The following is a 23,897-nucleotide window of genomic DNA, read 5'->3' as shown; positions in this document are numbered from 1 at the left end:
AAGAAAGATATATAAGGTAAATAACTCTTTCATGGAGAGGGGAAGAAAAAAAAACAATATAACAATCTAAACCATTCTGATATTCTAGAGTGATCATCATATACAGATTTAACCTCCTTGGACTAAAAGTTTATTGATATCACCATCCTTGGTTTGTGTTTGACCGCCATACAATTTAATACTAACTGTTGTCTAACTTATTGGGACCTAATTCTTTGACCCATTCTCTACAAATTCATTGTATTGGGCTCCTTGGACCAAGACTCCATACATTTTGAGCTTAGGCCTCGAATTGTGACCCTACAACGTATATAACAAGTTAAAGTGTATTTAATATTTTATTAAAATTTTTAGCATTTTTATAAATAAAACCATATCATAAACAAGTACATTCACAAAAGCACACACAATCAATATGAATTTATACATGCACTTCAATATAAAAAAATATTAAAGAAATTCTATAAAAAAAAAAAAAAAAAAAAAAAACCGTATTCTCATAATAGATTTCTTTTCTATACTATCCCAAATTGTGGCCTTATAGTTATTGTTAGGGGCGTTCACCAAACCGCACAAACCGCAAAAACCACACCAAAACCGTCTACAAAATGGTATAACCGCACCGCATCGCAAGTAACAGTGCACCGCACCGCATGATGCAATGCGGTTTGCGGTTTTATAATATAAAAACTGCACTGCACAGCACCTTCCATATATAGTAATATATTTATTTATTTAATATTATATATATATATATAATAAGGACAAAAGATCAATACATTAATAATTTAATACCCTAGCAGTATCAAATTGTTTGTAAACATAGTCGCCATACTTCAACCTAGAGTCCTAGACTACTCACTGCCGTACCAGTTGCTTACTATTGAGGTATTCATGTGTTCAATTCAAGTTTTTATTTGTTAAAGTTAATCTATTGGCCTATTATACCATTCACTCAGGACAAGTTGTTAAAATTCAAGTTTTTCTTTGTTAAAGTTAATCTATTGGCCTATTATACTATTGACTCGGGATAAGTTGTTAAAGTCAATCTATTGTTAAAGTTTTTCTTTGTTCAATTCACTGCCATTGCACCAGACTATTAGTCGTATCTCATTGTTCTATTGTTAAAGTTTTTCTTTGTTAATTATATTATTTTTTTATTGATTGTTGTGTTGGTATACTAGCACTTGGATCTTCCGATGTTAGATATTTAAGTTAGATTTTTTTTTTTTTTATTTTAATGTTAGATATTATTTACGTTAGATTGTCAGTAGCTATAGGTTGTGATCAATTTCCATCTTCAAGGAATTTGTTATTTTATTATTTATATATTCTATGGCAAGTGGCAACGAAGTGAGAACCTAAGCTATAGGTTGTGATCAATTTCCAATGTAAATTTTTTTTTATTTCCTCATGACCTTTCAGATCTTTCAACTTGCAAGCTTGATCTACACAACTCTATTTCATCTTAGTTGGCTATGTTCTTCAAGAATAATTATACTGCACTAGCATGTTTAGAAAAACCACTTCTTATTTATCCTCTCCAGTAATCAATGAACATGATGTCATTGGATTGAAACAATTTCGATAATCTGCAACTTAATTCATGAATATTCCATCTGATGACAGTAAAAATTTTTGTTTTGTATAGTAACAAATATCATATGTGTCCCTGCTATATATATATATATATATATATATACATTTTTTTTTTTTTTTTGCCTTGACCTCCTGCAAAACTCCTTTTCTAACCTATATATATGTGTGTTTGTTTTTTCAATGGCCCTAGATGGATGCTCCCTCAAATCCAAATCCACCAACACCAAATGGCCCTAATGACCCTTTGATTGTGGATGATGTACCCCTACCAAAAAAAAACTAGAGTTAATGAGAATCGGTCCACTAGAGAGCTATCTGATATTTGGGAGCATTTTGTTAAGTTACAAAATCGTGAAAAGTCATAATGCAAATATTGGAAGAAGCAATACAAAGCTGCAAGGAGGAATGGGACCTCATCCATGCCGGTACCGTAGAATTACTCTTTTTTATTATTCATATTTTGAAACACCCCAAAATAAAAAAGTTAACTATCAATGGGAACTAGAAAGCATTGAAGATGGGGAGAGATTAAAACATAAACCTCTTTTCATTTTTGATAAACGAGATTAAACATAAACCTATTACTACATTAACATAAAACTTGCATTTTAAAGTGATAGTAGTTGGTTTGGAATTGGATATACACCATTGACAACCAAAGATACACGTTATGCCCTACATGGCCATGAGGTACTCTCATATTATCTCCCCATCCACGTACGCATTGATGGTTCCCAACTCCTTTTCTCCTGGAACATCATCTTCTTCAACTTTTTTGTACACAAAACACATAGCAATCCATACATAAGCACAAAAATTCAAAGAACTTAACCCAGCCAGCACCCAATAGAAGTAATCCAGATGCGCACGATTGATATTGTCACCAAGCCATTCTTCACCATTCCTTGAACTGATTGCTTGAACCATAGAAATAATTGCACTGCTAATGAAATTTCCAACTCCTGTAACACTAAGGTATAGTGCTGCTCCTAAGCTTCTCATTGCCTCTGGCATTTGAGCATAAAACATTTCCTGGAGCCCAACTATTGTGAATATATCAGCCAAACCAGCAATTATATATTGCGGTAATAGCCACCACACTTTCATTGGTACTATTGCTTTAGGGTGGTCCAATAGGTTATACTCTTTTGCAATATTGATCCTTTTGGCCTCTACTAGAGCAGACACAACCATGACGAATATTGAGAGAAATAGACCAATGCCTATCCTTTGTAGCACAGTTATGCCAGATGGGTGTCCCGTGAATTTTCTAGTAATGCGGACAAAAACTCGGTCATAGAGGGGAATATTGAATAGGATTGTGAGGCCAACAAGGGCTTGAAGTGAAGCTGGGGGAATGGTAAAATGGGGTGTAATGGCTCGGTGCATTGTACTACCTTGCTTTGTAAAGTAGGTATTGATTTGGGACATGATTATGGGGAACATTAAGCAACTCAACCATATGGGGAAAAGGCGTAGAACAAGCTTCACTTCCTCCACTTGATTTAAAGAACACAGCCTCCAAGGATCCCTGATTGTTCTCATGGCATCGAGGTTGTCAATAATCATTGCTTTGTCCAAACATCTGCAATTTGTAACTTGCTTATAAGACAAATCCTCTCTTAAAGAAAATTAGAAAGCAAAAACATGAACCATCAATTCTAATAAAGTACCAAAATAAGCAATACTATATGTGCATTTAATCATTTTATCAATAATTATTTATTTAACTCTCCTTCTACTTGTTAGTCTAGACTTCCCATAGTCAGTTCAAGGCCTAGGCCTTAAGCCCACACTTGTTCCAATTATTTTTTAAAGGTTTTAAGACCCCAATTAAATAAACAAAGGCCCAAAATTGTAGAATGAATTGAGTTTTTAAAAAGATATATATATATATATGAGGCTTTTGCATTCTTTTACCATCTTCAAAAAGGCCCCAAATGTTGAGCCAATAAAAATTTAACACAATTAAAACCTTAAACTATTTCACACACACACAAAAATAAATAAATTGTTACGAGTCTATCATGAATGGGCCAAACAATTATTAACAAAACTTTCCTAATTGATTGTTAATCATGACAAGTTCAAGACTTCAAGCCAAGGCCAGGGATCAACAGGCGTGGGAATAAGTTTGCCAATAATATCATGGTGTTTTGAATGACTTTCCAAGTAAGTGGATAATAAAATATAGGTACAGATGTTTTCTCTAGTCTAAAATATATAAAATATTGTTGATGATAGAGATAAAAATAGAGGGGTAACATAGAAACCAAACACTTGTTAAATATCCTATCAGATTGTGACCACTAAAAGTTACGAGATTCAATCTTGATAGGCTTTGTCATTTTTTAGTCTTGGATATATGTCATTACAGAGCATTACATGAGTGCACCCATTAGAATTGACAGAGACACAAACCTCAGTTGATTTGTATGGGTCAAAGTCCGAGTCTTAGGTCGACCCACTGCATGGAGCACATCTGCATGATAAACACTATAACTGCCGCATTTCTCAGCCACGCGCCACTTCCTCGCGGCTGCCACGAGTACCTGTGCCACTGTAGTTAATGGGCTCCCGAGGGGACCTTGCTTACGGTACCTCTTGATTCCTATCAAGAACATTGTTAGTGACACTGCCAATGCTATTGCCAACATCCCAATTCCTGCAGCCCAGCCAATACTATCCTGAAAGCATAATACATGATTAGAAAATTTTGCAAGTGCAGCCAATTGAAAAAAAAAAAAAAAAAAGATGTAGCAAAGTTGTAAGTTACATATATGGCTATATATTAAGAAAATGAAAAATAGAATGAGTTAAATTTTGATAAATTATCACTTACCTTAAAAATTTCTCATTTATCCCAAAAGTTCAAATTGTTATAAAGAGAAGAATTTATTTATTTAACCATTATTTTAACAAATCCTAAACTTTTCATGTGAGTAAATTTAAAAAAATTGTATGCTTAGCATAAATTATAGGATCGTCTAATACTCATCATAAGTCCAGTTCGGTAAAGATGTTCAAAATTGGTCATAAACTAGAAACAGAAGGCAAATTCAGTTTCACCCCAGTCCACTTTTTAAATCCATGATGATAACCCCCCTCACAAAAATCTAATATACATCATGTCATGACTCATTATATGTGAGATTCACCTTTTTGCCATTGAGTAGATGGTCCAAAAGTTTAGATACCACTCACTTTCTTCTTTTCCATATAAAGCAATCAAAACACTTACAAATTTTCATAATAAAAAGAAAACATTTAAATAATTATCCAAAATTTTTGAGTTTGATTCATAAAAAATTCCGAACAAAGTTACATCAATTAATATTACCACTTTTATTAGAATTTTTTTTCATAAATTTACTAACTAATTTAACGAATTTGAGTGATGTTAAAAGAGTACTACAAATTTTACTATATTTGTCTTATAAAGTAAAATTTGTATTAATTTTATCATTTTCTCTTTTTTTTTTTTTTATGTTAAAGTGGAAGTAATAACATTCATTGCAACATAATTTTGTAAGTTTTTTATAATAAAGGGAAATGTTAACGAATTTTCCACAAATTTTTACCTCCACGCATTTTGTAAGTTTTTCATTGGTTAATAATCATGTATAGTATTTTCCACAAATTTTTACCTCCACGTATATTACTGCCAGAATGGCAGCGGATGAGCCAGCCACTATTCCGAAGAACCACCAGTTAAAAAATGAGCTCTTGACCTTCTTGTCCTCAAGTGAGTCCTCATCAAATTGGTCTGCTGCAAAGGTTTGCACACATGGCTTGTGCCCACCTTCCCCGACTGATAATATGTAAAGCGCTACAAAGAATATCGCTTTACGATAATCCAAGGGAATTACTGAGACCGACAGTGTTAACAAAACCATTCCCTATCATCATGTAAAAAGCCATAAACACAAGATTTAGAAGCATAAACACATAATCAAATCTAACTAGGGTAATTTCTAAAAGCATTAAAAATAAAAAAGATATGTATATGTATCCAAGGTTTTTTCTTGAATTAACATGCATACATGTGTGTGCGCGCGTGCATGCATGTGTGAAGGGTTAGACTACAAAATCATAAGTTGTTAATATGTAATTTTTTTTTAGTAAGTTTTGATCTCCAGGAAAATTCAAAATAAATTCTCTCTGTTTCAATTAAAATGAAAATAGTTTATTTCACAGTTAATATTTGAATATTTTTTACTCGCATCTAACTTACCATAAAATAAATGACAGAAGCCAAAAGGATTGTTTTGAACCGACCCAAGAAGGAATCGGCAACAAAGGCTCCAAACAAAGGGAAGAGATAGGATACGCCAGCCCAAGTGTTGACATTCTTAGCCGCTGTGGATATAGGCTGGTTGAGAACATTTGTGAGGTATGTGATGAGGTTTGCACCCAATCCATAGAACGCAAATCTCTCTGCTAGTTCAACGACTGCAAGCAAAAGAGAAAGTGAAAATTAATGGAGTTTGATCAAAGACAAAGATGAAGCTGATCAGAGATCAAGAGGTAGTCTTACAAATGATGAATATGGCTGCGTTCCAACCTCCCCTTGATGGCTTTTGTTGTGCAGAGACCTGCTTCTTGGTATCTTTATGGCTATTATGAGTCATGACTAGTTTTAACAAGAGTTATCAATTCAAGGTTGGTTTAAAGGATTGGAATTTGATATAAGAAAAAGTTTGATGGTGCTCTTTAGGCAATTGGGGTCCTTATTTATATGCATGAAATTCACCCTCTTCTAGAGCATTTACATAGGTCTTCGAAGTAATTTTCTGATGCTCTTTGGAGTCAATGACCACGCTGATATTCATTGTCCCAATGCATGCCAATTTTTGAAAAATAAAAAGAGTAATGCTACAAACACAAATTATATTACAAAATTTTAATAAAATGTTGATGTGACCAACTTTATATTATTATTTATTTAGACCCACCATTAATATCATTTTTTTATTTACCAATAATCACTCATCACATTAGTAATTTATAAAAAAAATTGTAAAATAATTTGTATCTCTAGCATTATTCAAATAATAATAGAAAAGGAGAGATTGAGATCTTATCATAATAGGTGTCATGTAACTTAAAACATTAAAGTGTAAATGTCATGTACTTAAATGTAAATGTCTCGTACATAAATGGTAAGTTGTACTTAAATGTAGATGTCATGTACTTAAATGGTAAAGTGTGGAACATGTAAGTGTATTTGTGAAAACCGTTTACAATATTTTCATAATAAATATTCATAAGTGGTAGATTGTTATTGGTGGACAAAAAATAATTTCAGTGATGGATTCAAATTAAAACCACTAATAACTTATCACAACATTTTCTCAACTATATAGTGTCAATAAGATTTTATTAATTATTCAGTTCATAAACTTATTTTTTATGTATAATTTTAATTTAAAAAAAAATTGAAATTTAAACAATTAATTGATAACACAGTTATTGATATTTGATCTTTTGAAAATTTTGCAAGTATAGAAGATATAAAAAAAAAATGTAATCCAATGATGAATTTGTAAAAATTCACATCTAATAAAAAGATATCATGTGGAATTAAGCTACAACTAAATTTGTTGTCAAAATTTATACTTTTGAACACAAGTCAACCCATTGCAAACACTAAATAATACCACTGAGGTTAATGGGTATTTTAAATATATGTTTTTAAAAAATGAATGTTAGAATCTAAATTACGATTATATTATTCAGCTTTATTTAATAATCTTTCTTAAAAATTACGAATGCGGACCTTTACTTTAGGAAATCTTTGAACCTTTTTTTTGTTTTTGTTTTTGGTTTAATTTTCTATAGGTCCCTCAAAAAGTTCTTATACCCTTCACTAACCGTAAATCTGTTTCTAATGTATTTGTATACCTCTCTCTCTCTCTCTCTCTCTCTCTCTCTCTCAATGACCTCTTTGTTATGGTTTCCTGAGGGAGTTGTTTCCTGAGGGAGTTGTTTTCCTAATATTTCTTTCACATTGAGACTACACTCGTAAGTCTCTAAATGGATCCAGATATTTTGATCAGGGAGTAGAATAGGCCAAAGGAGTTGGAGGAATATACTTTTAGTCTGGTTTGGAAATTTCTTCGACAAACATGAGTGATGTGATTAGTTAAATAGTTAGATCTCATATTAAATAATAATAATAAAAATGAATAGTTCAAATAATATAATCGAAACTAAATCTATTGGCTTAAATTTTTTGGTTAGATGGTATTTCTAAATGATATAACTACTCAATTATATTGAAGTCCCCCAAAGTGCTATATAAAAAATAATATATACATAATTATCCTAAAGGTAATTCATGTGGATAAGTTTAAGGTTAAGGGAGAAAAAAGGTTAGTATGATGGTGATTGATTATTAAAAAATGCTTTTAGAAAGAGAAAAACTATGTGTGGTTTGATGGTAATTGGTGACTAGTTGCAAGAGTTATATTTTGAGAGAGCAAGAGAGAGAAGAGATGTTTGGCGAAAAAGTGGAAAGTCTTTTTTTTAAGACAATGAAACACTTACGTGGGAGAGAGAAAAATGTATATAGATCACTTCAATTTTTAGCTAGACATTAATTGTGTGATATATTTAATTTTAAGTGCTACATAAGTGTTACAATGGTTAAATAATGAGAGTTATGTTTAGACCCCTATAACGACTTTGCTACCAATTTTAATGGATTTTTCAATTAGTCATTTGATAGTTAATTAATCAATATTTAAGCACAAAAATAAACATGGATAAACACATTCTAAAAAGTAATGAACAAACAAACTCACATAGAGACAGTATTTGTTCAAAGAGTGCAAACTGAAAAGCCAAAACAGTAAAAATTAAAAACATTCCTAAGCAAAGTCCAACTCAACAAGTCTATTATCGAAGGTGGTTGTGATACAAACGATACTCACATCACTTTTTGTACATGTAGTCATCCTAAGTGCATGATTCTCAAAGTTACTCATTGTCACTCCAAGGCCTAAAAATCAATAGAGCGAATGAATAAGAAACTTCTAAGAACTCCAATGATATCATCTATATATATATATATATATATATATATAAAGTTAAAACGTAGCATTTATTATTGTTATACTTCTGCTGAGCTACGTTAGCAACCATATCTCCTACATATTTTCAATCACTTCTCTTTTATTTTTTTTGAATCTTTTTATTTATTTATTAATTTTGTAGTTTACGATTACATTTTCTCCAACTTTTCTCCTTTCCTTTTACCTTTTCATCTCCTCAGTACTATTAACATTAATATCACTCTTGCTTTATCATTTTATTTTCCTTTTATTTTGACTAGTCTTATCTCATCCTCTATCTATAAATTTGCTAATCTCTTTCACTCTATACATATTTTATCACACAAAAAGCTTATTACTCTCTTTCTTTCTTGTGTTTTTCTTTCTTTCTGTTTTTGGCAGTTTTTTTAAAAAAAAAAAAATTGTATCTTTACTTTATATTGATGAATTTCCGTATTCTTTAGAACTCTACTATTATTCTCCCTCTCTCTCTCTCTCTCTTTCTCATATATATATATATATATATATATTTTTCTTTTCTTTTTTCTTTTTTCTTTTTTCTTTTTTGTGTGGATTTTTTTATGTTTTATATCTTTATTTAGGTTGATGAATTTGTGTGTTCTTTAAAACTCTACTTTAGGTTGATGCATTCCCCTACAAAAAATAAATAGGATTGAATTGAATTTCACACTCCAAACCTTTTGGTTGTGTTTTCAAGTTTTTTTTTTCCTTTTTTTTTTTTATTGTTAAATGCTATCATATTGCATTTTAAATATAGAATATAAGAATATAATGTTATTCAATTACATAACACGACTTAGATAATTTGGTATGACAATATCTTTTATTTTAACTATTCTTCTTCTCATCTTATTTTCTATAAATTTATCCAATTTAGGTCTCTCTCAAAAAATTTGATTATTCTCTTTCTCGATTATTTATTATTTCTTGCAACTAAACTTTAGGTTGATGAATCATTATATATATATTTTTTTTATAACACTATTTTGGGTTAATATACAATTTTATGTGTGTTTTTGAGTTCTCCATCACAAGCCTTCTCTCTCCCTCTCATAGCTTTTGTTTGATTTTTATTTGACATAATACTTAGTTATTTTGAAAGTGAAAATTAGAATTTATATTAAAATACAACCTTGCTATGTATTTGAATGTGTTTCTCAACTATTTGAGTAATATCAAATGTAATTTTGTGATGAGTTTTGATTATCATGATATCTTATTTAAGAAATGAGAAATTTGAATAATATATTTGAAATTTAAAGATTTTTTTTTTTTTTTGGAGTAAAAAACTTAAAGAATTTAGTGTAAGAGAAAAAAAAAAAAAAAAAAAAAAAAAACGTACCATAATATAATTTGGAAAAATATTGACCACCTCAAAAAGAAATAATTTCAATCAAACACACCTAAAATATTAAAATGATATATATGTAAAGATGGATAGATGAAAAATAATTTTAGATTTTTAGAGAGAACATATTATATATACATCGTACCACAATTTCAAAGTGATCATACATTCTCACACATTGCGTAGATCTACGACTAGTTATCAATAATATGAGAAAAAGTTGATCTATATATTAATCCTTTAATATTTGGTTATGTATGTGGTTTCAACATCAAGTCTAGCACAATTATGGTGGTCCATGTGTTTGGAATAATAAACTTCTCAAAGATATTCAATGAGACAAAGTGAAAGACCAAAAAACAAAAAAAACAAAGCGATCTCTCTAGATTTTTCTCTATCTTGTGGGGTCATCTTCCTCGATATGTAGGGCAAAATTTCTAATTAAATAGTCGTAGGGTTTTAGGGTTGAATAGCTAGAAAACAGTCATGGAAACCAATCTCAAATGTTTCATGATAAGGATTCGCTCGACCGAACATTACGCGAGTTTCTACCGAAATTTTACGTCCAAGCACTAGTTTTGGTTGACCAATCTTATCTTTTCACTTGATCAAAATCTTCGAAACCACACAATGAACAACATCTTTAGACCTTAAATACATCCATACACTTACAATTGAACATAATTAAACAATTGCAAATAAGAAGATATCTAAGCTTTGCCCAAAGATATCTAAACTTTGTCGAAATTGGTTCTAGAAGATATCCAAGCTTTCTTAGAAAGTTCCTGTTCTTATAGCTTTGCCCACAAAGAAGCCAACAGTGCCACCCATACACTGGCCCAAAATGAACAGAATTTTTTTGTGATGGGAAATGCAAAGGATATTGATACTATAGTAAGAAAGTTTTGGGTAGAGGGGTCTCCATATATCATTTTTTAGAAACATCTTATTATGATGTTATTTCAAACTCTGTCACTTTATATTATTTTATTGTGTTGAAAGTTAAAATAGATTCATTACTGCAGCATGTATGTAGGTAAAATAAATAAAATGACTTTTTGTGTAACTAAAAAGCTAAAAATTTAGATCCACTGCTGTGGATGCTCTAACCAGTATTATGATCAATGCTGGGTTGGTGTAAACGGTAAAGAATTGGAATTGATATATAACAAAAAAGTTTTGGTGCTCTATGGGCAATTGGGTCCTTTTATATGTATGAAACTCACTCATTTCTAGGACATTTATTTGGGTCCTTTAAGCCGGGTCAACTAGTGCATTAAATTTTTTGATGCTATCGGATATTGGTCATTATTGAACATACATGCATTGGCCCAATGCATGGTTGTTTATTTTTTTTTTGGGTATAATTTTGTTTGATTTTTTAAAGAATAGTAGTTTCTGAAGCACAAAAAAGGGATTTTTTTTTTTTTGATAAAATAAAAGATACTCTGACAACTTACCATAATTTATTGTCATGTAACTTAAAACATGATAGTTCATGTTTTTTTTTTTTTTTTTTCAAAAAGTACGTATATAACAAGTTAAAGTGTATTTAATATTTTATTAAAAATTTTAGCATTTTTATAAATAAAACCATATCATAAACAAGTACATTCACAAAAGCACACACAATCAATATGAATTTATACATGCATGCACTTCAATAAAAAATATTTTTTTCTATATAAAAAAATAAAATAAAAAAACCGTATTCTCATAATAGATTTCTTTTCTATACTATCCCGAATTGTGGCCGTATAGTTATTGTCTTAATTAGTATGGGATAGATCCTAAGTTTAAACTTTTAAATGATGATTTGACACTAATTTGAGTTAAGTACAATTACTTCCTACTATTTACACTACTAGTGTGCTAAGTGGTGCCAGGGTCAAGTTATGAATTACCTCGCTTAATTAAGAGAGAGCACTCAGAGCAGTGACTTCTCATCCTTGTCTAAACTCTTCAATATTGGTTCGTCAACAGATAAATGAGTTATTATGAACTCACTTAATGGTAGAGACTATTTTAACATGGTAACAAAATATAAAAGACTAAATTAACGCATTTAAAATGTTAGGTATCAAAATGGTAATTTTCTCTAATAAGTATTGGTATTATGTTGGCAAAACTGTATCATTGGTCCCTCAAGTTTATCCTGTGTGCACAATTGGTCCCTTAAGTTTCAAGTGAGCGCGATTGGTCCCTCAAGTTTTTAGAATGAGTAATATAAGTTATTATGTTAACTTCCGTTAGTAGTGTTTCTTATGTGGCTAACGGAAGAATGACATGTCAATTTTTTTAATGATGCGGCATTTCTTTATTAAAAAATAACAAAAATGAATTTACAAGTAAAAAAAAAGAATTTGACCCGTTCTAATTCAAGTAAAACCCACAAGAGAGACATTCATCAAAAAAAAAAAAAAAACTCACGAGAGAGATATTGAACCGTTCCAAGCCGGCCATTATATTTCAGAGCAAAGACAAAGAGCTTGATATCGATCATGGAGGAAATGAAGAAGAAGAAGAAGATGAGGACGACTACAATGTTCGCAATCGCAACAACCGGCTGATACAGTTGTTTCCAGTGGATGGAGACGGAGACGTAGCGGGGTGGTTGGATCTCACTGCGACTTTCAGCGAAGCCACAGAGCAGAGGCATGGTGGTGGTCATTGCGACAGTAGCTGGATTTTATGTATAGGAATATGGTTCTTGTGCTATTGTGCTTTTCATAGACTTTTTGAAGATTGTTGGAGTGTCAAAAGGCATATGTATGTGTAAGAGAGAAAGCAGGGGTTCAGATATGGAGGCTAGGACACAAAGAAAATGAAGAAAATAAAAGTTGTAGGGAGAAAGAATGTGCTATGTCAAAGACTATATGTGTCCATGGCAAAGATCAATGGAAGCTCTTGGTATCTTTGAGAAGTTGAGAAGTCAGGATCTCAGGGATAACGATTGTTGAGTTTGATAAGTTCTTTTGAATGGTATAGGAATATGTTAATTTCTAATATTGTTTAGAACTTTAGATATCTGATTAGTGGAGCTGTTTAGAATCTTTAGATTGTAAACCAGTTGTTTAGGCAGTTTCTACCAGTGGTATTATGGCCACTTTTGCATATAAACTTTTGTAGTACTTGGTCTTGTTCTATTTGTATTTAGACGAAGAGGGTGTAATTATAGAATTGTTTGAAACATGTCAGATTTTTTGTTAAGTGTAAATTTATTTTTGTAATTTTTTAATAAAAAAATACCACGTCATTAAAAAAATGATAGGCCATTATTTCATTAGCCATGTAAGCAACATTATTAATGGAAGTCAACAAAATGACTTATATTACTCATTTTGAAAACTTAAGGGATCAATTGCGCTTACTTGAAACTTGAGGGACCAACTGAGCACATAGGGTAAACTTGAGGGACTAACAGTATAGTTTCACCTATTATGTTCATTGCTTTTTATTATTATTCATATTTTGAAACACCCCAAAATAAATAAATAAATAAAAAGTTAACTATCAATGGAAACTAGAAAGCATTGAAGATGGGGAGAGATTAAAACATAAACCTCTTTTCTTTTTTGATAAACGAGATTAAACATAAACCTATTACTACATTAACATAAAACATGCATTTTAAAGTGATAGTAGTTGGTTTGGAATTGGATATACAACATCAACAACCAAAGATACACGTTATGCCCTACATGGCCATGCGGTACTCTCATATTATCTCCCCATCCACGTACCCATTGATGGCTCCCAACTCCTTTTCTCCTGGAACATCATCTTCTTCAACTTTTTTGTACACAAAACACTTAGCAATCCATACATAAGCACAAAAATTCAAAGAACTTAACCCAGCCAGCACCCAATAGAAGTAATCCAGATGCGCACGATTGATATTGTCACCAAGCCATTCTTCACCATTCCTTGAACTGATTGCTTGAACCATAGAAATAATTGCACTGCTAATGAAATTTCCAACTCCTGTAACACTAAGGAATAGTGCTGCTCCTAAGCTTCTCATTGCCTCTGGCATTTGAGCATAAAACAGTTCTTGGAGCCCAACAAATGTGAATATATCAGCCAAACCAGCAATTATATATTGCGGTAGTAGCCACCACACTTTCATTGGTACTATTGCTTTAGGGTGGTCCAATAGGTTATACTCTTTTGCAATATTGATCCTTTTGGCCTCTACTAGAGCAGACACAACCATGACGAATATTGAGAGAAATAGACCAATGCCTATCCTTTGTAGCACAGTTATGCCAGATGGGTGTCCCGTGAATTTTCTAGTAATGCGGACAAAAACTCGGTCATAGAGGGGAATATTGAATAGGATTGTGAGGCCAACAAGGGCTTGAAGTGAAGCTGGGGGAATGGTAAAATGGGGTGTAATGGCTCGGTGCATTGTACTACCTTGCTTTGTAAAGTAGGTATTGATTTGGGACATGATTATGGGGAACATTAAGCAACTCAACCATATGGGGAAAAGGCGTAGAACAAGCTTCACTTCTTCCACTTGATTTAAAGAGCATAGCCTCCAAGGATCCCGGATTGTTCTCATGGCATCGAGGTTGTCAATAATCATTGCTTTGTCCAAACATCTGCAATTTGTAACTTGCTTATAAGACAAATCCTCTCTTAAAGAAAATTAGAAAGCTAAAACATGAACCATCAATTCTAAATAAAGTACCAAAATAAGCAATACTATATGTGCATTTAATCATTTTATCAATAATTATTTATAAACTCTCCTTTACATGTGAGTCTAGACTTCCCCATAGTCAGTTCAAGGCCTAGGCCTGAAGCCCACACTTGTTCCAATTATTTTTTAAAGGTTTTAAGACCCCAGTTAAATAAACAAAGGCCCAAAATTGTAGAATGAATTGAGTTTTTAAAAAGAAATAAAATATGAGGCTTTTGCATTCTTTTACCATCTTCAAAAAGGCCCCAAATGTTGAGCCAATAAAACCTTAAACTATTTCTCTCAGACACACAAATATATATATATATATATATATAAATAAATAATAATAATAATAATTGTTACGAGACTATCATGAATGGGCCAAACAATTATTAACAATCAACTTTCCTAATTGATTGTTAATCATGACAAGTTCAAGACTTCAAGCCAAGGCCAGGGATCAACAGGCGTGGGAATAAGTTTGCCAATAATATCATGGTGTTTTGAATGACTTTCCAAGTAAGTGGATAATAAAATATAGGTACAGATGTTTTCTCTAGTCTAAAATATATAAAATATTGTTGATGATAGAGATAAAAATAGAGGGGTAACATAGAAACCAAACACTTGTTAAATATCCTATCAGATTGTGACCACTAAAAGTTACGAGATTCAATCTTGATAGGCTTTGTCATTTTTTAGTCTTGGATATATGTCATTACAGAGCATTACATGAGTGCACCCATTAGAATTGACAGAGACACAAACCTCAGTTGATTTGTATGGGTCAAAGTCCGAGTCTTAGGTCGACCCACTGCATGGAGCACATCTGCATGATAAACACTATAACTGCCGCATTTCTCAGCCACGCGCCACTTCCTCGCGGCTGCCACGAGTACCTGTGCCACTGTAGTTAATGGGCTCCCGAGGGGACCTTGCTTACGGTACCTCTTGATTCCTATCAAGAACATTGTTAGTGACACTGCCAATGCTATTGCCAACATCCCAATTCCTGCAGCCCAGCCAATACTATCCTGAAAGCATAATACATGATTAGAAAATTTTGCAAGTGCAGCCAATTGAAAAAAAAAAAAAAAAAAGATGTAGCAAAGTTGTAAGTTACATATATGGCTATATATTAAGAAAATGAAAAATAGAATGAGTTAAATTTTGATAAATTATCACTTACCTTAAAAATTTCTCATTTATCCCAAAAGTTCAAATTGTTATAAAGAGAAGAATTTATTTATTTAACCATTATTTTAACAAATCCTAAACTTTTCATGTGAGTAAATTTAAAAAAATTGTATGCTTAGCATAAATTATAGGATCGTCTAATACTCATCATAAGTCCAGTTCGGTAAAGATGTTCAAAATTGGTCATAAACTAGAAACAGAAGGCAAATTCAGTTTCACCCCAGTCCACTTTTTAAATCCATGATGATAACCCCCCTCACAAAAATCTAATATACATCATGTCATGACTCATTATATGTGAGATTCACCTTTTTGCCATTGAGTAGATGGTCCAAAAGTTTAGATACCACTCACTTTCTTCTTTTCCATATAAAGCAATCAAAACACTTACAAATTTTCATAATAAAAAGAAAACATTTAAATAATTATCCAAAATTTTTGAGTTTGATTCATAAAAAATTCCGAACAAAGTTACATCAATTAATATTACCACTTTTATTAGAATTTTTTTTCATAAATTTACTAACTAATTTAACGAATTTGAGTGATGTTAAAAGAGTACTACAAATTTTACTATATTTGTCTTATAAAGTAAAATTTGTATTAATTTTATCATTTTCTCTTTTTTTTTTTTTTATGTTAAAGTGGAAGTAATAACATTCATTGCAACATAATTTTGTAAGTTTTTTATAATAAAGGGAAATGTTAACGAATTTTCCACAAATTTTTACCTCCACGCATTTTGTAAGTTTTTCATTGGTTAATAATCATGTATAGTATTTTCCACAAATTTTTACCTCCACGTATATTACTGCCAGAATGGCAGCGGATGAGCCAGCCACTATTCCGAAGAACCACCAGTTAAAAAATGAGCTCTTGACCTTCTTGTCCTCAAGTGAGTCCTCATCAAATTGGTCTGCTGCAAAGGTTTGCACACATGGCTTGTGCCCACCTTCCCCGACTGATAATATGTAAAGCGCTACAAAGAATATCGCTTTACGATAATCCAAGGGAATTACTGAGACCGACAGTGTTAACAAAACCATTCCCTATCATCATGTAAAAAGCCATAAATACAAGATTTAGAAGCATAAACACATAATCAAATCTAACTAGGGTAATTTCTAAAAGCATTAAAAATAAAAAAGATATGTATATGTACCCAAGGTTTTTTGTTGAATTAACATGCATGCATCTGTGTGCGCGTGAAGGGTTACACTACAAAATCATAAGTTGTTAATGTGTAATTTTTTTTAATAAGTTTTGATCTCCAGGAAAATTCAAAATAGATCCTCTCTGTTTCAATTAAAATGAAAATAGTTTATTTAACAGTTAATATTTGAATATTTTTTACTCGCATATAACTTACCATAAAATAAATGACAGAAGCCAAAAGGATTGTTTTGAACCGACCCAAGAAGGAATCAGCAACAAAGGCTCCAAACAAAGGGAAGAGATAGGATACGCCAGCCCAAGTGTTGACATTCTTTGCCGCAGTGGATATAGGCTGGTTGAGAACATTTGTGAGGTATGTGATGAGGTTTGCACCCAATCCATAGAACGCAAATCTCTCTGCTAGTTCAACGACTGCAAGCAAAAGAGAAAGTGAAAATTAATGGAGTTTGATCAAAGACAAAGATGAAGCTGATCAGAGATCAAGAGGTAGTCTTACAAATGATGAATATGGCTGCGTTCCAACCTCCCCTTGATGGCTTTTGTTGTGCAGAGACCTGCTTCTTGGTATCTTTATGGCTATTATGAGTCATGACTAGTTTTAACAAGAGTTATCAATTCAAGGTTGGTTTAAAGGATTGGAATTTGATATAAGAAAAAGTTTGATGGTGCTCTTTAGGCAATTGGGGTCCTTATTTATATGCATGAAATTCACCCTCTTCTAGAGCATTTACATAGGTCTTCGAAGTAATTTTCTGATGCTCTTTGGAGTCAATGACCACGCTGATATTCATTGTCCCAATGCATGCCAATTTTTGAAAAATAAAAAGAGTAATGCTACAAACACAAATTATATTACAAAATTTTAATAAAATGTTGATGTGACCAACTTTATATTATTATTTATTTAGACCCACCATTAATATCATTTTTTTATTTACCAATAATCACTCATCACATTAGTAATTTATAAAAAAAATTGTAAAATAATTTGTATCTCTAGCATTATTCAAATAATAATAGAAAAGGAGAGATTGAGATCTTATCATAATAGGTGTCATGTAACTTAAAACATTAAAGTGTAAATGTCATGTACTTAAATGTAAATGTCTCGTACATAAATGGTAAGTTGTACTTAAATGTAGATGTCATGTACTTAAATGGTAAAGTGTGGAACATGTAAGTGTATTTGTGAAAACCGTTTACAATATTTTCATAATAAATATTCATAAGTGGTAGATTGTTATTGGTGGACAAAAAATAATTTCAGTGATGGATTCAAATTAAAACCACTAATAACTTATCACAACATTTTCTCAACTATATAGTGTCAATAAGATTTTATTAATTATTCAGTTCATAAACTTATTTTTTATGTATAATTTTAATTTAAAAAAAAATTGAAATTTAAACAATTAATTGATAACACAGTTATTGATATTTGATCTTTTGAAAATTTTGCAAGTATAGAAGATATAAAAAAAAAATGTAATCCAATGATGAATTTGTAAAAATTCACATCTAATAAAAAGATATCATGTGGAATTAAGCTACAACTAAATTTGTTGTCAAAATTTATACTTTTGAACACAAGTCAACCCATTGCAAACACTAAATAATACCACTGAGGTTAATGGGTATTTTAAATATATGTTTTTAAAAAATGAATGTTAGAATCTAAATTACGATTATATTATTCAGCTTTATTTAATAATCTTTCTTAAAAATTACGAATGCGGACCTTTACTTTAGGAAATCTTTGAACCTTTTTTTTGTTTTTGTTTTTGGTTTAATTTTCTATAGGTCCCTCAAAAAGTTCTTATACCCTTCACTAACCGTAAATCTGTTTCTAATGTATTTGTATACCTCTCTCTCTCTCTCTCTCTCTCTCTCTCTCTCAATGACCTCTTTGTTATGGTTTCCTGAGGGAGTTGTTTCCTGAGGGAGTTGTTTTCCTAATATTTCTTTCACATTGAGACTACACTCGTAAGTCTCTAAATGGATCCAGATATTTTGATCAGGGAGTAGAATAGGCCAAAGGAGTTGGAGGAATATACTTTTAGTCTGGTTTGGAAATTTCTTCGACAAACATGAGTGATGTGATTAGTTAAATAGTTAGATCTCATATTAAATAATAATAATAAAAATGAATAGTTCAAATAATATAATCGAAACTAAATCTATTGGCTTAAATTTTTTGGTTAGATGGTATTTCTAAATGATATAACTACTCAATTATATTGAAGTCCCCCAAAGTGCTATATAAAAAATAATATATACATAATTATCCTAAAGGTAATTCATGTGGATAAGTTTAAGGTTAAGGGAGAAAAAAGGTTAGTATGATGGTGATTGATTATTAAAAAATGCTTTTAGAAAGAGAAAAACTATGTGTGGTTTGATGGTAATTGGTGACTAGTTGCAAGAGTTATATTTTGAGAGAGCAAGAGAGAGAAGAGATGTTTGGCGAAAAAGTGGAAAGTCTTTTTTTTAAGACAATGAAACACTTACGTGGGAGAGAGAAAAATGTATATAGATCACTTCAATTTTTAGCTAGACATTAATTGTGTGATATATTTAATTTTAAGTGCTACATAAGTGTTACAATGGTTAAATAATGAGAGTTATGTTTAGACCCCTATAACGACTTTGCTACCAATTTTAATGGATTTTTCAATTAGTCATTTGATAGTTAATTAATCAATATTTAAGCACAAAAATAAACATGGATAAACACATTCTAAAAAGTAATGAACAAACAAACTCACATAGAGACAGTATTTGTTCAAAGAGTGCAAACTGAAAAGCCAAAACAGTAAAAATTAAAAACATTCCTAAGCAAAGTCCAACTCAACAAGTCTATTATCGAAGGTGGTTGTGATACAAACGATACTCACATCACTTTTTGTACATGTAGTCATCCTAAGTGCATGATTCTCAAAGTTACTCATTGTCACTCCAAGGCCTAAAAATCAATAGAGCGAATGAATAAGAAACTTCTAAGAACTCCAATGATATCATCTATATATATATATATATATATATATATAAAGTTAAAACGTAGCATTTATTATTGTTATACTTCTGCTGAGCTACGTTAGCAACCATATCTCCTACATATTTTCAATCACTTCTCTTTTATTTTTTTTGAATCTTTTTATTTATTTATTAATTTTGTAGTTTACGATTACATTTTCTCCAACTTTTCTCCTTTCCTTTTACCTTTTCATCTCCTCAGTACTATTAACATTAATATCACTCTTGCTTTATCATTTTATTTTCCTTTTATTTTGACTAGTCTTATCTCATCCTCTATCTATAAATTTGCTAATCTCTTTCACTCTATACATATTTTATCACACAAAAAGCTTATTACTCTCTTTCTTTCTTGTGTTTTTCTTTCTTTCTGTTTTTGGCAGTTTTTTTAAAAAAAAAAAAATTGTATCTTTACTTTATATTGATGAATTTCCGTATTCTTTAGAACTCTACTATTATTCTCCCTCTCTCTCTCTCTCTCTTTCTCATATATATATATATATATATATATTTTTCTTTTCTTTTTTCTTTTTTCTTTTTTCTTTTTTGTGTGGATTTTTTTATGTTTTATATCTTTATTTAGGTTGATGAATTTGTGTGTTCTTTAAAACTCTACTTTAGGTTGATGCATTCCCCTACAAAAAATAAATAGGATTGAATTGAATTTCACACTCCAAACCTTTTGGTTGTGTTTTCAAGTTTTTTTTTTCCTTTTTTTTTTTTATTGTTAAATGCTATCATATTGCATTTTAAATATAGAATATAAGAATATAATGTTATTCAATTACATAACACGACTTAGATAATTTGGTATGACAATATCTTTTATTTTAACTATTCTTCTTCTCATCTTATTTTCTATAAATTTATCCAATTTAGGTCTCTCTCAAAAAATTTGATTATTCTCTTTCTCGATTATTTATTATTTCTTGCAACTAAACTTTAGGTTGATGAATCATTATATATATATTTTTTTTATAACACTATTTTGGGTTAATATACAATTTTATGTGTGTTTTTGAGTTCTCCATCACAAGCCTTCTCTCTCCCTCTCATAGCTTTTGTTTGATTTTTATTTGACATAATACTTAGTTATTTTGAAAGTGAAAATTAGAATTTATATTAAAATACAACCTTGCTATGTATTTGAATGTGTTTCTCAACTATTTGAGTAATATCAAATGTAATTTTGTGATGAGTTTTGATTATCATGATATCTTATTTAAGAAATGAGAAATTTGAATAATATATTTGAAATTTAAAGATTTTTTTTTTTTTTTGGAGTAAAAAACTTAAAGAATTTAGTTGTAAGAAAAAAAAAAAAAACCATAATATAATTTGGAAAAATATTGACCACCTCAAAAAGAAATAATTTCAATCAAACACACCTAAAATATTAAAATGATATATATGTAAAGATGGATAGATGAAAAATAATTTTAGAAATTTTTTTATTTTTAGAGAGAACATATTATACATTGTACCACAATTTCAAAGTAATCATATGTGGGGGATTTTCCCGCGCACACTCAGCTCATTATCCGCTTTGGGGAGCCAAACCCGCACGGATTTGTCCTCGTCCCCGAGTGTGGGAAGACTTTGAGTGCAATCCCACATCGGTTAGAGAAGCGCCTCACGCATGCCTTATAAGCCCTTGAAGCAAGGCATGGTGTACCACTCTAACTGATGTGGGACTGCACTCAAAATCTTCCCACACTTGGGGACGAGGACAAATCCGTACGCAATGCGTGAGAATGGAGAATGTATGATGTGGGGGATTTTCCCGCACACACTCAGCTCATTGTCCGCTTTGGGGAGCCAAGCCCGCACGGATGTGCGGGAAAATCCCCCACATCATACATTCTCCATTCTCACGCGTTGCGTAAATCTGCAACTAGTTATCAATAATATATGAAAAAGTTGTTCTATATATTAATCCTTTAATATTTGTTGTTGTATGTGGTTTCAACATCAAGTCTAGCACAATTATGGTGATCCATGTGTTTGGAATAATAAACTTCTCAAAGATATTTGGACAAATGAAAGACAAAAAAAAAAGGACAAAGCGATCTCTCTAGATTTTTCTCTATCTTGTGGGGTCATCTTCCTCGATATGTAGGGATATTCAATGGTGGAGCAAAAAATGACTAAAAGTGAAAGGATTATTTATAATCAATAAATAAAAAAATTAGGAAAAACATGCAAGCTAATGAGTAGCAAGTTATTACAGCCTATTGTTGATGGCAAAAAAATAATTATAGATATTTTCAAATCTCTATCTTGTGGGGTCATCTTCCTCGATATGTAGGGTTCATGTTAATTAGTAGTAATTTCTAAATAAGATGATCAATTTTCGCCTTAGGCCCCCAAATGCATCAAGCCGTAGGGTTTTAGGGTTGAATAGCTAGAAAACAGTCATGGAAACCAATCTCAAATGTTTCATGATAAGGATTCGCTCAACCGAACATTACGCGAGTTTCTACCGAAATTTTATGTCCAAGCACTAGTTTTGGTTGACCAATCTTATCTTTTCACTTGATCAAAATCTTCGAAACCACACAATGAACAACATCTTTAGACCTTAAATACACCCATACACTTACAATTGAACATAATTAAACAATTGCAAATAAGAAGATATCTAAGCTTTGCCCAAAGATATCTAAACTTTGTCGAAATTGGCTCTAAAAGATATCCAAACTTTCTTAGAAAGTTTCTGTTCTTATAGCTTTGACCACAAAGAAGCCAACAGTGCCACCCATACACTGGCCCAAAATGAACAGAATTTTTTTGTGATGGGAAATGCAAAGGATATTGATACTACAGTAAGAAAGTTTTGGGTAGAGGGGTCTCCATATATCATTTTTTAGAAACATCTTATTATGATGTTATTTCAAACTCTGTCACTTCATAACAATATCTTCTACTTCTAGAATATATATATATATATATATATATAATCAAATCGTGCTCACATGCAAGGGTGTTGACAAAATGCTAGTCATGAACATAATGGATGAAGATAAAACTTAAAAGAAAGCATTATGGAAACTTTGTCTTGTCAAAGCCAATTAGCCAAGTGACAATTTCTTGAAGGATAGAAATGATCATCAGCCACTCTTGACATTGTCACAGTACTATATATTCATGCTTCAAAAGCTCTCCACCATAGAATTTGGCATATTGGTGTGTTATTGGTGTGTTACTATATGTAAGTGATCTCTAATGATGTGCCTCTAATCATTTATGTGTGTAACTTTGTAGTCATTCTAGCCATGCAGTATAGCCAGAAAAATGGTAGATGGCTAGAACATCATTTCAAAAAGCATTTTATGGTTCTTATCTGCAGCTTGTCTTGTCTTTAAAGGATTGAAGATTTGAAGTGCTTGAAGATTTTTCTTTTGATATGTAAAATAACAAAGGGTATTTAAAGTTTCATGGCCATATATATATATATATATGCTTGTTTATTTTACTCCTTTTTACTGCTATTAATGGACGAAAAGATAGCAGATAACAAAAGAATGTGAGGAATTCACATCATGAGCTATGAAGTGGATCAAAAAGAAAAGCTGTGAAGTGGATTTTGATTATGTATGTATGTGACTACTCAACCAAATCCAAGTGGGTCACCCTTGACTATGGGACAGAATTTTTGGTGGGCACCACAACTTTTCCGCGTCCTACACACAAAAAACACTTTGAATTAATTTCGATATCATCAATAAAAATGTTTCTTTCATTTGATTTTTTGTTTCTTTTCTTTTCTTGATAGCAA

General features: G+C 31.2%; 1 protein-coding gene and 1 pseudogene across 1 annotated transcript; both read right to left on the bottom strand.

Moving 5' to 3' along the window:
• Positions 1-2,143: 2,143 nt before the first annotated feature.
• Positions 2,144-12,694, bottom strand: LOC115984731 (annotated as a pseudogene).
• An 874-nt stretch (positions 12,695-13,568) lies between these two features.
• On the bottom strand, positions 13,569-17,893 carry LOC115983190 (protein NRT1/ PTR FAMILY 5.4-like). The gene is made up of 5 exons (XM_031105833.1): positions 17,583-17,893; positions 17,280-17,497; positions 16,708-16,959; positions 15,482-15,747; positions 13,569-14,630 (listed from the first exon to the last, which is right to left on the bottom strand). Exons 1-5 carry the CDS (start codon positions 17,674-17,676, stop codon positions 13,742-13,744), a joined length of 1,719 nt encoding a protein of 572 aa, XP_030961693.1. The 5' UTR covers positions 17,677-17,893; the 3' UTR covers positions 13,569-13,741.
• Between the last annotated feature and the right edge of the window lie 6,004 nt (positions 17,894-23,897).

The sequence above is a fragment of the Quercus lobata genome, chromosome 4, assembly GCF_001633185.2.
Source record: "Quercus lobata isolate SW786 chromosome 4, ValleyOak3.0 Primary Assembly, whole genome shotgun sequence".
Classification (NCBI taxonomy): Eukaryota; Viridiplantae; Streptophyta; class Magnoliopsida; order Fagales; family Fagaceae; genus Quercus; species Quercus lobata.
This window is presented reverse-complemented; position numbering and strand designations above follow the sequence as displayed.

Excerpts from the sequence above, each read along its gene's own strand:
- LOC115983190 (XM_031105833.1), bottom strand. The coding sequence starts at position 17,676 with ATGACTCATAATAGCCATAAAGATACCAAGAAGCAGGTCTCTGCACAA. Across the intron at positions 17,498-17,582 it reads CGCAGCCATATTCATCATTT|TCGTTGAACTAGCAGAGAGA; the intron begins GTAAGACTACCT and ends TTTTGCTTGCAG. Across the intron at positions 15,748-16,707 it reads TGGCAGTAATATACGTGGAG|GATAGTATTGGCTGGGCTGC; the intron begins GTAAAAATTTGT and ends TTATGCTTTCAG.